The sequence below is a fragment of the Plecotus auritus genome (assembly GCF_963455305.1).
Source record: "Plecotus auritus genome assembly, chromosome: 4".
NCBI classification, from domain to species: Eukaryota; Metazoa; Chordata; class Mammalia; order Chiroptera; family Vespertilionidae; genus Plecotus; species Plecotus auritus.
Window position 1 is genome coordinate 75,355,145 of NC_137775.1, and position 17,764 is coordinate 75,372,908.

At 38.0% G+C, this 17,764-nt stretch overlaps 1 protein-coding gene across 1 annotated transcript in view; it reads left to right on the plus strand.

The window, feature by feature from the left end:
• EYS (eyes shut homolog) overlaps positions 1-17,764 on the plus strand; it is a gene marked incomplete at both ends in the record, with an annotated part of 1,444,019 nt that overhangs the window by 1,178,145 nt on the left and 248,110 nt on the right. Inside the window, 1 exon segment of the mRNA XM_080665107.1 lies at positions 16,792-16,900. Coding sequence (XP_080521233.1) covers positions 16,792-16,900 — 109 coding nt within the window.

Consider the following 17,764-nt stretch of genomic DNA (forward strand, 5'->3'; position numbering starts at 1 on the left):
CATTTCAACTCATCTGAACTAATGAAATATCATTCAATAAATTAAACCCTGATGTGTTTTGAATCAAGCAAACAATTTACAGTGGTTATATGTACCCTATTAGTGATTTTAGGACAAGGTAAAAAATCAGAAATAATGACACGGGAATTTTTAGCAAATCCATAGCAACCTACAGTCTCATCTGGATGTGTGTGTTTGTTGTTTCATTATTTCCTAATGATTCATATTCATTGAATATGATCTCGTTAAGATGCTGCAAAAGGGAGTACTTTATTCAAAATCTCATTTCTTCATTAAGAAATCTATCACATTTCTCATGATCTGAGCCTATCTTTTTTCCCTGAATGTTTCACATTTAACATTTTTTAAAGTGACTAAAGCAATCTATCTTGTTTGGAAATAGCAATTCCACAAAAGAATGAATTGTACATTTTGTGATGCAAACTCAAATACATTACATTTGTCTGGTTTTCTATTAATATTCATGAAATTTTTTGCACTATTTGTTTTCTAGATTGTAGTTAATTCAGTTCCCACTTTTCTAGTAAATGTGGTTGAATAAAAGCCCAAATTGCTATTTTGTGAAGTGTACTGAAGTGTTAATATGTAATATGGTTAAAAATGACTAATAACAAAGTTAATAGGATCTTTTCCACAGTCTACTTCCCAATATGTTCTGTAACATGGGTCTTTTTAGATTTGGGCATAATATATAAATATTTGCCATTGGCATCATTGTAAAATCCAATAAGCTAGAAGGTAATATGAGAGGGTAGCATACAATCCAATTTTAAAATTCCACCCATTTAGTTGCTTATTATATGATCTAACTATGTATTCCATAGCCATCTCAGGCTGCACATTTCCAAGACATAAAATGTTTTATCTTAACTAACATCACAAATATTCCCTTCCTCCTCTATTATGCATCCTGGTTATTGAGAACAGTTGAAAGCATGTGCTTTGAAGTTAGATGATTAGGTCCAAATTTCAGCTTTGCCAGTATAGTAAGTTTTGCATCATAGACTAAAAGAGATAAGGTAGGTAAAGCACTTAAAAGCATCCTAAATCAGTCATCTAAGAGTCTTACTTAGTCTTGTTCATAAGTGCCTCCTTTACAACCAATGCAGATTCAAGTTTTGTTCCTTCTTGAAGATCTAAATATTTCTCAATCTGCCCCTTCCTCTTCACGCCCACAGGAATAGCTTTAGTGTATGTCCTTATTGCTTTTCTGCATCATTTGTTTCCTCCTCAATAGTCTCCCTGCCTCAACTCTAAGCCCCTCCAATCCATCTTCCATAAGACTTCCAGAATGTCACTAAATGTCTAGGATAATATCACTACAACACTAATCTGATTATTTTGCTTTTCCAAATCAAGCTTTCAAAGCCCACACCACAATTCATTTGTGTGGTTTTTAAAGCCCTCCATGATCTGAGATGTAGCTCCTGCTCCTGCTCCGGTGGTCTGCATTGCCTCTCACTACTCCTCATCCTCCACTGCAACCCCATCATACTCAACAGACATGCTTTGGCACATGTTTCCTTCTAATCTGGAATAGTAGAAAAGCAACAACATACCTCTCCAGATAGATCTAAGTTGTCACTTTACACTAGTATGTTATACAGCAGAATTTTCTATGTAAGATACCTTAAAAGATTATTTCTTTGGTTATTACAGAAAAAGGCATTATAAATCAGAATTCTAGTTCAAAATCTTTGGGACATGCAGCACTGCTCTTTATTGCTAATACAAACTAATGCCTTCAACAGAAATAGAGCTTTCCAAACCAAAACTTCAGAGGTGAGCCTAGAATCCAATTTTAATAGGATATACTAGAGTGAATTTCTGAAAATTTATCTTCAGATTTCCTAATAATCACATTCTTATGTAATGTTAAATGTAATAGAATTTAAAGAGATGAAAGTTTAAAATGTCTATAAAAGCAATACAGTTAAACTTTTTTAAAATAAAAAAGCATTTAGGGTCCCATGAAAATGCAGTTAGTATACAGTAAGAAAAAAAAATTAGAAGCATGGATTTTAGAATTATCCTCTTAATGGTATTATTTTGAGTAATATGTCAGATTTCCTCTTCACATTTTCAATGCTCCAATTGTCTCTCTTGCATGAGTCTTTACCATGATTCCATAGAAGATGTACTACTACGTCATGGCAGGTAAAAATAAACATATTCCAAGCATCAAAGAACCATCGATGGAATACCTGCAGTGCTTGCCTCTGGTTTTCTCAGTCGGTGGTCTGAACGTGTTTGATATGTCACAATTCCGTATCTATTACTGCCCTGCCTAGTTCCTTCTCCTCCCTGTGAAACACAGATTTTTAAGGCTGTAACTGCACTTATCCCCATGGCTAGAGATCTTCATCAGATTCATCCTTATGGGTTTTCTCCACGTCATATAGTTTGCAGAAACTCTGAAGCTGTTCATACTCCTCTGACACTGTTATGGAGCTCTATCACACTGATTGAGTAAACATAAATTAACTGCAATCCTAGATGAAGGAAAATTAAATAGACTTCATCTCTTTACTGTCCCATAACTAAAAAAAAAAAAATAGCCAGTAGTGAAGAGTTTCTCAAACTAGGATTTATTGACAGTTTGGAACAGATAAGTGTTTGCTGGGGGAGCCTGTCCTGTGCATTGTAGGATAGTTAACAGCATCTCTGGCCTCTACAGGCTAGATGTCAGTAACACCATGCACCCCCATCCCACGTGACAGACAAAAATGTCTTCAGATGTTGACAGACACACCCTGGGGAAGAACAAAAGCACCCCTGATTGAGAACCCTACTATTTTTGAAGTGCAAGCTCTAGATCAGTACAATCTCTAGATGTTATAGAGACAGGAAGTAGCCTGCGAAGCTTCAAATATCTGCAACCTGGTGCTCTACAAAACAAGTTTGCCAGCGAATAAACTGGGCTCCAGAAAGATCAATGACTTGCCCAATTTCACACATTCTGATGTCACTTCTAGTTTCTTAATTTTTTCAGCTTTTTACGCTTCTGCACTGTATTTTTCACAGGACAATTAAGGTACAAAACAAGGTTTCCCAATAGGGATGAGGACAAGTAGAAGGGATTTCCTTACATATGTTTGAGTTTGCAATTGATGTTTCCTTTTCAGACTTACTGTTTGGTTTGCACATGCAACATGTTCTCTTGTTTTATTTGTATGACCTCTTTTTTGGGGGGGTGGGGTCTGAGGGGGACGCAATAAAACACTAAGATTTTCTATATTCTAAAATATTGGAAGCAGGATTTTTACTTACTTAATTTTAGAAAATATCAAATGAATGGATAAATAAAATGTGCTCTATACATACAATGGAATGTTATTCAGCCTTAAGAAGGAATGAAGTTACATGCTGCTATGGATGAACCTTGGAAATTTTGTGCTAAAGTAGAATAAGTTAGACACAAAAGGACAAGTATTATATGATTCTACTTATATGAAATAACTAGACTAGGAAAATTCATAGAGACAGAAATCAATTAATGGTTACCAGGAGTTATGGGTAGGGCAGATTGGGGAATTATTGCTTAATGGGCATAGAGTTTCTGTTGGAGTAATAAAAAATTCTGGAAATAGATAATGGTGACAGATGCACAATATTGTACATATACTTAATGCCTCTGAATTTTATACTTAAAAATAGTTAAAATGGTAAATTTTATGTTCTATGTTTTACCACAATTAAAAACAGGTTTAAAAAGTTTCATCCAGGGAAATGCTGGGTACCTGAGTGCAGCGAACATGACCAACCATTTGTTTAGCTGGTGAACATCCACTATGCTTTTACTATAAATCAGGGATTCTCAAGACAGGCATTGTTGATAGTCTGGGGAATGAATCCTTCTTTGCTGACAGGAGCTGTCCTGAGTATTATAGGGTGTTTAGCAACATTGCTGGCCTCTACATAGTGAATGTTAGTAGCATCCTCCTCCTTGTGTTCAACAAAGATATCTCCATACATTGCAAAATGTTCCTGGGATGGGGTAAAAAAAAAAAAAAACAACAAATTGAGAACCACTACCTTGAGATAATCCATGTATGGTGTTGAACCCAGTACCTGGCATAAGAAAATTTTCCATAAAGGATTACTACCACCAAAAAAACTATATATATATATATATATATATATATATATATATATATATATATATATATATAAAGGCTAATATGCAAAGTGTCCCCACAGGAGTTCGACCGGGAGACCAGTTCTATCACTCGCTATGACGTGTGCTGACCACCAGGGGGCAGCGTGGAACAAAGGAAGCACCCGGCTGGCAGCTGGCAGCCAGGGAAGGGAGGCCCCAGCCGACAGCTGGAAGGCCCCAATCAGCTCTGATCGCTGGCCAGGCCTAGAGACCCTACCCATGCACGAATCTCATGCACTGGGCCTCTAGTAATAATAATAAAGGGAAAAATGGCTTTTGTACAAATAATGGCAGAGCAGTTAAACAATAAATAAATGATGACCTTGTAACCTAATGAGCTCCCTTTCAATGGAATAGTCAGAGTTTGAAGGTCATTCTTTAAAAACTGTCCTCTATTGAGTAGGAAAATGGACTGTGTATCTCAAGTAATTCCAGGTATTAAGCTTTCCTGGTTCTGAGTATGGTTTACTCTGTTCCATATTGGCATTTACAGGAATATAAATGTTAACTGACTGAGAAATTCTTCTTTATAAAATATGTCTAATACTTCTATTCTGCTGATAAGAAGTGAACGGAACTGCATTACTGCATTGTATTATATTTTGCAAAAGACCTTGAAGAGAGAAAAGTGGGGAGGGTAATTTTCTTTTATCTAAGTACTAGACAGGAAAATAACTTGATCCTTATAACCTTCCACTTAAGTATTCATTTGGAATTAACTATTTAATCATTTGTATATTTTAATATTACTATTATAGCTAGTGTTTTTTCCCCTTGGAAACTATTACTTCAGGTTACTATAGGTTCTGACTGATAAGTCAAAATGAGAACACTTTCTCAATTCAGAAAATGCTTTTGGATAGAGAGGATGCTTAAGGAGCCTTTAGCAAGGATGCTAAGGTTTCCTCACTTATGAACATTTCTGAGTTCTTCTCCCTCTGTTTTCATAATATGATGTAAAAGTGATTCTATAGTCACATAATGCTTGGATTCCTGGGAAATCTTTAAAGACAAAAATGGGCTTTCTCTATCTGTCTAGGACACCACTATGAAGACCTTTCTTTGGCATAAAGAACTTATTATTTTAACATTTGTATTATTCTCCCCAAGATTAGTATATTAAGTGGTCAGCTAATTCAAGGTTAAAGTAACCCACCATAGAAATGTTTGTTATGTTGATTGTCTACCAACAAAACATCTACCATTGATAAGAATTTTTGAATATCAATGTTTCTTTTATCATACAGAACAAATCTAATCCCTCCCCCAAAGGGTAATAGAATGCAAAGGGGAATGTTTTTATATTTCAAAATACGAAATGATAAGGGAAGGAAAATTGCTGAATAATTTTTTACCATTTCTTTTCCAGTCATTCACCCCAAGAAGCCCTTAGTGTGTAGTAAAATAGCAAACGTAAACCCCTTTGCACTTTACAAACAGAGGCCTGTTAAAATGTTTTTATTACTCTATTTGAATTACAGTAAATGCAGATACTAGATTTAGATGTTTGCAATAGGTTTATGTTAATTATATCAGTGTTTCCTGTCAAATCAGACTGCACTTTGAAAATGTTAAAAGGAGATACACTTGCTTTCTGATCTCATAGCTACTCCTCAGCTGAGATATTTTTAAACTCAAATCATTTTGATTATCTGTATATCTTAATAGGGTGTCCCGTTATAATTCAATATATACACATCCTAACCTCATTCATGTCTGAATACCATATTAACTATTGAACACTGCTAGTAGTCAAACCCCTGGCTCTTATTTTTAACATTGTCCCATTTGAAAAAGAAAACCTTTTCCTCTGAATCTGTTTATTGTAGCTGCTGCAACAAATTGTCACACACTTGGTGGTTTATACTACAGAAATTTATTCTCTCACAGGTATGGAGTCCAGGAGTAGGAAATCAAGTTATCAGTAGAACATTCCTCCTTCCAGAGGCTTCGGGGGAAACCCATCCCTTGCCTCTTCTGGCTTTGGGTCACTGCCAACACTCTTTGGTGTGTCTTGATTTCACTCCAAATCACTGCCTCCATCTTATTTATTATTTTTTATTTTTTTAAAAAGAGAGATTTCTTTTTTAAAAATATTTTTTAATTTATTTCAGAGAGGAAAGAAGAGAGAGAGAGAGAGAGAGAGAGAGAGAGAGAGAGAGAGAGATCCTGCACACCCTATACTGGAGATCGAGCCCGCAGCCCAGGCTTGTGCCCTGACTGGGAATCAAACTGAGACCTCTTAATTCCTAGGTTGATGCTCAACCACTGAGCCACACTGGCCAGACTCTGCCTCCATCTTCACATTGAAACCCACCCCTGTCACTTATAGTTCATTTGACCTTGAATACATTATTTAACCCCTTGGGTCCTCAATTTTCTCAGGAGTTCGACCGGGAGAGCAGTCTTTAATGGGAAAAATGTTTCTACTTAACTCAGGCGGGGAATGCTCTTTAGTATTTTAAAGTATTTGGAATAATTCTTGGTTCATAATGAATGCCATATAAATGCTTATTAAAGCAAATAATTCCATTATATTCCATTATAAGAAGCCATTACTAATAATAACATATACCCCATGAAGGTTTCTATCACTTTAAAATGATCTATTCCAGTTCCCTCCTGATTGGTTAAGTGTCACAGGCAATAGGAGATAGGGCTGATCAGCATGAAAGCACCCGTGCTGGACTGGATTTCACTGAAGAAGAGCAATAAAGCTAAAGATGTGAGGAAAGATACTTCCCTTTTTTGTTTGTTTCCTATCAGCAACAAAGCTAGGCACTCTTTGAATTCCCTGCTTGCATTTTTGCATCATAGGCCTGGCAATCAAGTGATCCCACCGTGTGTTCTCTAAATAATTTAATCTTTCCAGCATTGCTTGCTAACTCAGTTTGAATGAGCCTTGAAGATGTAACGCAAATCTGTCAGCTCTCATTAACAGTAGCCTACACTGCCGCTGCTGGCGCCTTGGCCCTGATTCCCAGTTTCAGTGAAAACTGACCTCTGGGAGAATGGCAGCACTTTCCTCCCTACCTCCTGGAAACCTTCAGAAGACAGCTGCTTTATCCGCCCCACCCCCACCCCTTCCCACCAAGGATGTTCTGTACATTCTCACATAATAGGCATCCATTCGTCTATTGAAGGAATAGATCCATTGTTAGTTGTGTTTAAGATCATTTGCCTGGACACTAATTTCTTTTATGATTTATTTTCTACACAACTTTTCCTTCTTTCTTCTATTTCTCACTTCTATTTTTCCTATATTAAAAAATTACCTTAAATAGCTTTTGGATTAAGACTTTATGTCTTAATTAACACAGATCATATATTTTAGAGCTTATATTTCTTCTGTCATCCTGGGCCTATGAGCCCTGTAATAATTTGGTTTTCTATTTGTATCAGGTAATACAAAACTTGCAAACCATCTCTAACTATCAGTGATGTGTCTCTCCTGGTGAGACAATGTGGGTTTTGATTCCACTTATGATATTTCACACACCATCTTCTGGAAATTTTTCAAAATGTTTAGTGTGATTGTATTTCTTATCAGAAACAACTTCAGAATGTGCTGTTGTCTCTATTATAAGGGTGGGGGGGAAGCATTTTTTCCATCATCATGATCACTTACTCAATTCAATTCCCCTCAGTCTTTAAGTTGGAAGTGCTTTCATGGAAGCTGTTAATAAGAAATGGACTCAAAATTAAAGAAGGGCTAGTAATTCTTCTTTCAATTATTAAGCCTAGATTACAGAGTCATCAATTCTATCTATTTTTATACTGGTGGAATTTTTAAATTTTTACTTGTCTGGTTACCTTCAAATTGCAAGTTTCCTGGGGTAAGAATTTGGCTTTACTTTTCTTCTCTCCCTGTCAGGAATTTTAAAGATGGACAAGCCATGTTTGGCAAAAGGTATGAGAAGGGGGAGTGGCATACACGAAACCCCAAAAACCACTAGAGGGGGGAGTGGCATACACGAAACCCCCAAAACCATAAAGCAAGAGTTCTATGGAAGAATGAGAAATAGGTGTACTTGCTCGGAGAAAGTTAAATAAGCTGAGGCAGGAGACACCGAGGTTGCATGCCAGCTGGCAAAGAAGTATGAAGCCAAAGAGGTATTGATCGGAGACACAGCTTGCTGGATCACACTACAGCCTTTTCACACTTAGAGTGATGAGAATATTTATAATTTTGGCTCAGAGAGTGCTTCTGAAATTTAAATCTTTTGCATCTGTTAATCTACTCTTTCTTCATATGGTTTAATAAAAGCTAGAATTGTTAATGGCTTCATTGGGTTGAACATAAAGCAGTATAAATATTTTGACATTAAGTATTTGATGGCATAGATAGGTAGATATGTAGAGATATAGAGACATAGATCCATCTCAGTTAAAATGCCCTGCCAGGAAAAAAACATGCTACAAAAATAATAAACCATGTAGAAACTATAGAAACTATGACACTACACAGTTATTGTTAACATAAGGCATTTTAAAAGAAAGTATGAACCAACACTCACTGTAACACATTAAAAAAAAATGACAGGGACACAGATGGCCTTTTCCTAAAGAAAACTTATCTTTAGCTTCTCTCATAATCTCATGGAAGTGAATCTCTACCTGCCCATATCAGAATTGCTTTTTATTCAAATGTGCTAAAATAATCTGTTTCTTATCAAATTGAGTCTTTCCATATGCTATGTTAACTTGGGAAACTTTAGTGTCTCAAAATATGTTTGTATGAGAGCTCAGGTGTTGGAGAGGAAAGGATTAGGAATCAATATTTTTAACTGCTGAGTTTGTATTGATTGCTCAGTGGCTTGGATACAAATATGACCCCAAAGTGCTAAAAACAAACTGAGCCAATAATAAGTATCAGAAAGGAAGGGTAAAATTAAATACTACCTGGTATTTGTAAGCTGAATATGTGTATGTTTTAGGGGTAATATTCCCAAAACCCATATTCATCATCAGAATAAATTGATCCAATCTAGAGCTGTGAACTAATCAATTATAAATAACGCTGATTTTCTACTAAAATTCCAAATGGAATGCCAACAGCAAAGTTGATTTTTGCAACTTTATTAATGTCCTCGGTCTAAGTGAATGCTTAAACCCCACTAAGAAATATTTAAGAAACTCAGGGGTGTGTGCTGATATGTGTTTAACAACCAGCTCTCAAGGGAAAGGGTGGGATGAGGGGTTGATTTGATATGTACCATTTACCAATTTCTCAGGCACAAATACGCAGCCCTAGCCAATTTCAAGCTACCAACATGAACCCACTGACGTGGGGTTGGGAAGGGATGTACAAAATGGGCTCAGTGAGCCAGGGCTAGCCAGCTCCGCCTCACCACGGAAGCTTCCATCCACCATGCTCAGATGGGTTCAAGTCAGATGTCAGGTCAAAAACAGCAACATTTCTGGGTGTAAATTTCACTTTTCGTAATTGTAATGATTCTGTGGATGTTTACTGAGTAAAGGGCACTCTAGCCATCTACACTTTTGGAGGAGCTAGCAGGAGACCGTGAAATCTGTAGAATATGCTGTCGATCCCACTGCACATGAATTGGACAGTGTGGTCAGAAGTAAAATCCCAGTTCCGGGAATAGCTCTGCTCTCTCGTGGCAGCAGGGTGGACGTTCCTCTGACGACTGCTCTGGTTAATCAAGGGTGTAAATGAAGCTCCGGCTTAGGCAGGGCTCAGGCATCATCACAGATCCTTTCTTTAATATCAGTGCTTCACAGGATAAGGCTTGGTTTTCTCTGTAATTTATTATTAATTACAATTGAGCTGTCTGTCAGTGAGAGGAAAAGCTAAATAAAATAATCTGAAACCAATGACCATCTCCTAACAATCATCCAGAGACAGGACGTCCTCAGGACAATCACCTTGAGGTCGCAGAGTGACCAATCAATTGGAGGTCACAGAGTGGTCCTTGCACAGTCTGTTTGTGTGGCCAGCCTGACCAGTTCCTTGGTGCTGTACACAAAAAGTGATGGTGTCAGTGTGTCCGTGTTGTTTTTATTTGGCAAAGGGCCTACCACTCTGGCTTTTGTGCCTGATCTTTTTCTACACTGTCTTAACATATAAATTGTGCTGAGTCGCACTGACAACCTCAAAAAACATGGCTGTATTGATAGGGTTGTATAAAACCATTACATCATACTCTGAAACTGCATCTTCTTAAATTTGCTCACACAGCCATGACAATCACATTAGGAACATGAACTGGTAAGGAACGCTGTATGTCCCTGGACAGCTTCATCCCTACTGCCTGATGTAGAATCTTTTACATATATTTTCCCATGTTTTCCTGTTGCAAACAGGGAGCTAAAACAATCAAACTACCAATTAGATTCTATCTTTGTGGGGACCAGGTGCCTTCTGTCCCTTCATCTCTGCCATGTGCTTCTACTGCCATCTGCTGGGGGCTCCCGCCTCAGGGGTCCACGTGCAGCGCTCTCACAGCTCAGCTAAAACTGGGCTGAGTATGCAGAGCACCACCGCTGCTAATTGAAGTTAACCCCTCTCAGTCCTAAGCCTGGCCTGAGAGGATTCTCTTCGTGAAAGTGCCAAGCTGGAGCTTAATGTGTATGCTGTCTTCTGAGCAAGACGTAATGCGGTGAACATTAAGGCTGGTTATTTGGGGTCAGAATAGTTCATTTGGAGATTCATTTAACGGCTGTCGATACTGCATGTGATCCATTCAGAGAACTTGTTTGGCATTCGTTGTTTTTTATTTTATTTTTTTATTGATTTTAGAGAGATTTGTTGTTCCAGTTATTTATACATTCATTAGTTGATTCATTGTATGTGCCCTGACCGGGAATCAAACCCAAACCTTGGTGTATCAGGATGACAATACAATCAATGGAGCTACCCAGCTAGGGCACAGTGGTCGGCAAACTCATTAGTCAACAGAGCCAAATATCAACAGGACAACGACTGAAATTTCTTTGGAGAGCCAAATTTTTTAAAGTTAAACTTCTTCTAACGCCACTTCTTCGAAAGAGACTCGCCCAGGCTGTGGTATTTTGTGGAAGAGCCACACTCAAGGGGCCAAAGAGCCGCATGTGGCTCACAAGCCGCGGTTTGCCGACCACTGGGCTAGGTCTTTACATTCATTTTTCAAAGTCTAGTTCAGGTAAATAAAGAAACTTACTAGCAAAGTTCATTCATGTCCAAAATTTTAAATAGACAAGCTGACATTAATGCTGGACAATAGCCAAACCTAATGACAAGACAAAGAACATTTATATTTTGCACCTGTGAAAGCATTCAGTCTTGTCATCAATTTTGCAATATTCCCTAGAAGCAGTTGGTGCTGTTCAGTTTGTTACTGTTATATCATGCTTTCAAACTCTATAGCTACTGCAATTATGCATGAGCTATCTTTTGTGAGCCTTCAGCACAACACTATAATAGTCCTTTAAAGAATTTAATTTCATTATGGTTTAACGCCAGTGACTCATAAAACTCCCAGATTTAACAAATCAAATATAGGTACCTTAGAGAAGAAGAAGAAAAAATCATACTCCCTATTTCTCTCTAGAAGGCAAGCAAGCCACTTTACTTACATGCTTTTGAAAAACAGTGTGAGACAGATGCATTGAAATGCCTTTAGCACAAAACAAACCTGAGACATAAAAAGCCAAATAAATTAGTCCTTCCCAATTTGAAGCTTGCAAAATCATAAAGGCACCTCCAAATGGATTGTTTAGTTTTTCTTCATTCTGCCTCTCACAAATTAAAGATAACTTTCTATTTACACAGACCTTCAAAGACAAGGACTTAGTTTGATCTTTATTATTGTCTTTTCTTATTATGAAAGGAAAAAATGTGGGCATTCTAGGCAAGATGACTCTGTAAGTTCACAGTTTGATGCTCCTTCTTAGTGTCAAACGCATACCAACGATGGACAAAATAAAAAAAAAAGAATAGATAACTAAAGATATACAAGAAAATATCTTCCTGAACAAGAAAAAGACAAAAATGCAGAGCAGCAAAAGGTAATACTGCAGGCCTGGCACGGCATGGGTCTGGTGGGAAGCTCCACTTCTATAGGGCAAAGGGAACTAAAACTACTGAGTCAGGAATATTTATGAGATATCTCCCTTCTTCTCCCTCTCCGTCTCCTTCTCCCTGTCCCTCTCCCTCTCCTTCTCCCTCTTTCACACACACATACACACACTGTCATCTGGGATTCTGACTTTTAGCAAGCTGCCAGCACAGGAAGAAAACAGAATACAGACACAGTGTCGTGAGCAGAAATGCACCGAGCAATCCTTTCTAGCTCTGTGAATGGACCTGTGCATACCTTTAACAACATCAAGGACAGAACTACCAAACGTTCATTACCCAAGATTCTAGTTTAGGTGCTGGTCACTTTGGCCAGAGGAGCGGGCGCAGTTCTCATCATGCAGGCAGAGTTGAGTGCATCAGAAGATCACAGGATTAGGGCCATGTGAGTGAGGAAGAACAGAGAAAAACAAAAATACTTCCCACTCAAAATGAGCCTGCACAGCAGAATATCAGAACACATGGCAAGACTGAGAAAGGAAACAAGCAAATCAGCAAATGAAAAATGAACCCTCCACTAAAATCATTTTTATGGAAAAAAATCTGACAAAAATTAAAATAAGTATTCTTAGGATGCTAGAAAGCATAAATGAAAAAATAACATTTAACTTAAAAGAGAAATTACAAAAGCAAATTAATACCAAAAAAATATGGAAAATATTCAGAATATTGGGGGTAAAAGAATATATTTATTGAAGTTTAATACTCAATAGATAAAATAAATGGTCCTGGAGACTCTTGAGTGGGGGGTGGAAATGGTGCCTTGGAAGAATACAGGATAGAGAAATGAAGAGAGTATTTTTTAAAATGAAAGCAAGATTAAGAAATTTAGAGAACAACTTAACAAGATTCCTAAGAATAACTCATATGAGTTCTAGAAAAAAATCTAAAAGAAGAAATTTCAGAGAATGTCAGAAAGCAGTATTTCAGATAATTCAAGTGAGAACTTTCCAAAATTAAAGGAATATGTAATTCTTGAGGTCAAAAGTACATTCTGAGTATTAAAGAAGAATAAATAATGATTGATCCACACCTAGACTCATTATCACAGATAAAAAGATGATCTTAAAGCTGTAAAAAGAAAAATTAAAAGAACAGCCTTTAAATGGAACTTCACATCAGCAACAAATTGCAGAAAATAATGGTGTACTGCCCTAATTGGTTTGGCTCAGTGGATAGAGTGTCGGCCTGCTGACTCAAGGGTCCCAGGTTCGATTCCAGTCAAGCGCACGTACCTTGGTTGCGGGCACACACCCAGTAGAGTGTGCAGGAGGCAGCTGATCGATGTTTCTCTCTCATCAATGTTTCTCTCTATCCCTCACCCGTCCTCCCTGTAAAAAATTAATAAAGTATATTTTTTTAAAAAAGAAAATAATGGTGTACTATGCTTAAAGTTCTAAAAGAAAAAAAACATGTCAAATTTTATACACAGTTAAACTATTATGCAAGGGTGATATGAAATGTGATATGACTGTGTTTACTATCCACAAATTCTCATTACAGGAACTGCAAAATATATACTCAGGAAGAAGAGTGATGGATAGATGTGCCTAGAAGGAAAGCATGAAATTCAGGGACACAGAAAAATGTTACTGAATTATTTAATCCTTGATTTGCTTTTTATTAAAACTAAATTTTTGTTTTAGGAGGTCAAATGGAAACATGTTCAATATCAAAATTTAGAAAATGCAAATAAATAAAAGAGGCAAGTTAAAAACCATTCTCATTCCACATGTAAAGAGAGCCACTATTCATGTTAGTGAAAGTAGTTCTGGTATAGTTGCTTATGCATACTTTTATAAAAATGCTGTGTCATCCAGATTGTATTTATCTCTTTTCATATGTATACAAATATATTTTCATTTCATTAATTAGTATCCTATAGTCTCTATTTAAAAGCTTGATAGAATTCAATTATATAAAAGTACTTGATTTAATTCACCAACCCACTCTCCATTGTATACATTTTTACAATGCTTCCCTTGGTTTTGGATACCTAAACTTCCAGTTTGAGCAGGATCTTCTAAAAATTTTAAATAAACTGTCTTTTCCAAATCTGAATGGGTCCGCCAACCAGAATGTTAAGGACACTGAAAAATAGGTCTGTTTCATCACATTTTAATTTTTTAAATAATGCAACCCAAGTATTTCATTTTGAATTCCATTACAAGCAGTGTTAGCAGAAGTAGATGAACACTTCAACTTGACTGTGCAATTTATTTTAATAAAAATCTCTTTAGAGATCCCTGTCTAGTCAGCAAATAATTGCTTTAACTCTGGATTTTAATATTAGCACTGAATGATTTATGTACATTAAATAATGTGATTCTCACTAACCATTTATGAGCTAAGAATGATTATCTCCCTCTGTGGATAATCACACTGCAGGGAAGAAAGGTTAAGTGGTTTACCTAAGATCACTCAGCCAAGTCAATGGATTATCTCAAAATATGATCCTTGAGTCTTTAAATCATTAGATTCAGCTGGCCTCAGCAATACTTGAGAGACATGAGAGATATGCACTTAGATTTTTTCCTTGAATGATTTATGTGGCATAATGTCTAATTTGTTTATAGAGCATTTTTTGTTTCTTATGACACACTTTGGTCTATAAGCAAATATGAGACATAAAAATGAGTGTGATAAGAATCTGGAAAAATGATCTGGTGGAATTAGAGTGTCAATTTCTAAAATAGTACATGGACTAAGCAGACAATAGAAACAACCATTTGATGGAAAAGATGGGGGGAATGGCAGGCAGTAACAGAAAGCAAATACAAAAGTTCTTTTTGTAGAACTGCAGTTCAGCGTTAGAATTAATGGACTCTAAATGGAACAAAGAAATCTTATTTCTGAACAAGGACATGTGCATTACCTCAGAGCTATTCCATTTCCAGTACAAAGCATTACACAGGTTTACCTGCCCATGTCAACTATAACGGCAACTGTGCTTCACAGATCCTTACCATATGCAGTTCACACAAATGGGACACTCTAGAAGTATCACTAGAATTTTCAACAGTGATCTTATCAAAATTAGAAATGAGCTTGATAAACTAGAGTGGAGGCCAAAAAGTAGTGGGATGATGAATTGCCAGGAGTCAGGACCATATCAGATTTGTATTTCTAGATAAGAGGGAAGAGGGAATCTCAGGCAGTTGTCTCTTTTGAGTGGGGAGGGGGAAAAGAACGTTCCAGTTTGTTTTCCCATTCCACTTAGTCTCCACAATTAATTTTAAGAAAAATATTGGTAAATGATTTAACTAATGAGTGTTTCATAAAACTGACTTTTTATTTGAAAAGTAGAATTACCAACTGATCCTGTTTGCCTGGAACTTCCCTGGTTTTAGCACAAAAAGTCCCATGTCCTAGGAACCCTCTCAGTCCTGGATAAATTAGGAGAGTGGGTTAAAACTCAAAATAGCCAGGCTGATGTGGCTCAATGGTTGGGCATCAACCTTTGAACCAGGAAGTCATGGTTTGATTCCCAGTCAGGACACATGCCCAGGTTGTGGGCTCGATCCCCAGTGTGGGGTATGCAGGAGGCAGCCAATCAATGATTCTCTATCATCATTGATATTTCTATCTTTTTCTCCCTCTCCTTTCCTCTCTGAAGTCAATAAAAATATGTTTTTTTAAAAAACTAGGTATGTTCACTGTCCAAAATTTAGAAAATAAAAAAAGCAAAATTGAGCATTAAAATCATTCACATATTCAATATGCAGAGAGTGTCACTGTTAGTATTAGTACATGTATTTCCTACTATCTCTATGAAGTAGGCTTCATCACAGTGCAAGTTACTATTATTACATATGTCAAGAGACAGGGTAATATCATTTTAATGTCTTTTAAAATTCTACTTAAAAAATATGCTAAGTACTTTAATATCTACTACCTTTTGTGATGGCATCACTCTATAATTCTCATAAATCTTCAATTATGTATTGGCCATTTCTGCCATTCATTCTACAAATTCCCTTAACCTTATGCTTTTCTTTATCTCTGAAAAGCAGTGCCAGCCAGTACATCAGCAGCATGCTTTCTGATAACTGTATCACAGTGTAATCTCACTGCTCAGGGGTATGCAGCCTTTCATTTCTTATTCCATTTCTATTTCCCCTGTAGGCAGGGAGGGGAAATTTCTACCTAGGGAGTTTAGCATCATTTAACATTGATGTTACTTGTCCAACAATCTCCAATGAGTGAGACCATATGTCGACCACATTTAACACAAAATTTATCAATACTTAGGCACATAAAGTCCTCTTTGTATTGTGGGGGTTTAACTTTCTGAAAGCATTTCAAGTCCTGACTTAAAGACATGGAGGAGGGAAGGAGAATGAAATGCAGTGTTAGAAAAGAAATATATCTTTTATCTATCCTAAAAGGTTCACACGTGGTTTAGCCATATTTCAGGATTATTGTGAGCCAGAAAGTACCTCTCTCATTGAGGAAGTACTTACCATCCATGTGTGAAGTTATCCTGTTCTCGCCAATGTACATCAATAGCCTCTTCTGTTTTCATTTCTAGCTTCACAGTGCCTGCTGGTAGCCCTGGGGTTGCTTGTATGATTGAAATGACCACAGATGGGAAACCTACAATACAGACAAAAGAAATGGAACTATCCCATGCCTCTCGGGTAGGCATGCATATATCCAGTTTCAAATATTAATAAATGCACCTTCGATGTTTCAAATAGGTACTTATTTTAAACTAGAGGCCCGGTGCACAAAATTCGTGCACGGGGGGTGTGTTCCTCAGCCCAGCCTGCACCCTCTCCAATCTGGGACCCCTCGAGGGATGTCCAACTGCCCGTGTAGGCCCGATCCCACCTACACGGGCTGTCAGACATCCCTCTCACAATCCTAGGACTGCTGGCTCCTAACTGCTCGCCTGCCTGCCTTCCTGATTGCCCCTAATCGCTTCTGCCTACCAGTCTGATCACCCCCTAACCACTCCCCTGCCAGCCTGATTGATGCCTAACTGCTCCCCTGCCAGCCTGTTTGCCCCTAACTGCCCTCCCCTGCAGGCCTGATCACCCCTAACTGCCTTCCCCTGCAGGCCTGGTCCCCCCCAACTGCTCTCCCCTGCAGGCCTGGGTCCCCCCCAACTGCCCTTCCCTGCAGGCCCGGTCGCCCCCAACTTCCCTCCTCTGCCGGCCTGGTCACCCCTAACTGCCCTTCCCTGCAGGCTTGATCACCCCCAACTGCCCTCGCTTGCAGGCCTGGTCCCTCCCAACTGCCCTCCCCTGCTGGCCATCTTGTGGTGGCCATCTTGTGTCCACATGGGGGCAGGATCTTTGACCACATGGGGGCAGCCATCTTGTGTGTTGGAGGGATGGTCAATTTGCATTTTACTCTTTTATTAGATAGGATAGAGGCCTGGTGCATGGGTGGGGGCCAGCTGGTTTGCCCTGAAGGGTGTCCTGGATCAGGGTGGGAGTTCCCTTGGGGTGTGGGGCGGCCTGGGTGAGGGGCCTGTGGTAGTTTGCAGGCTGGCCATG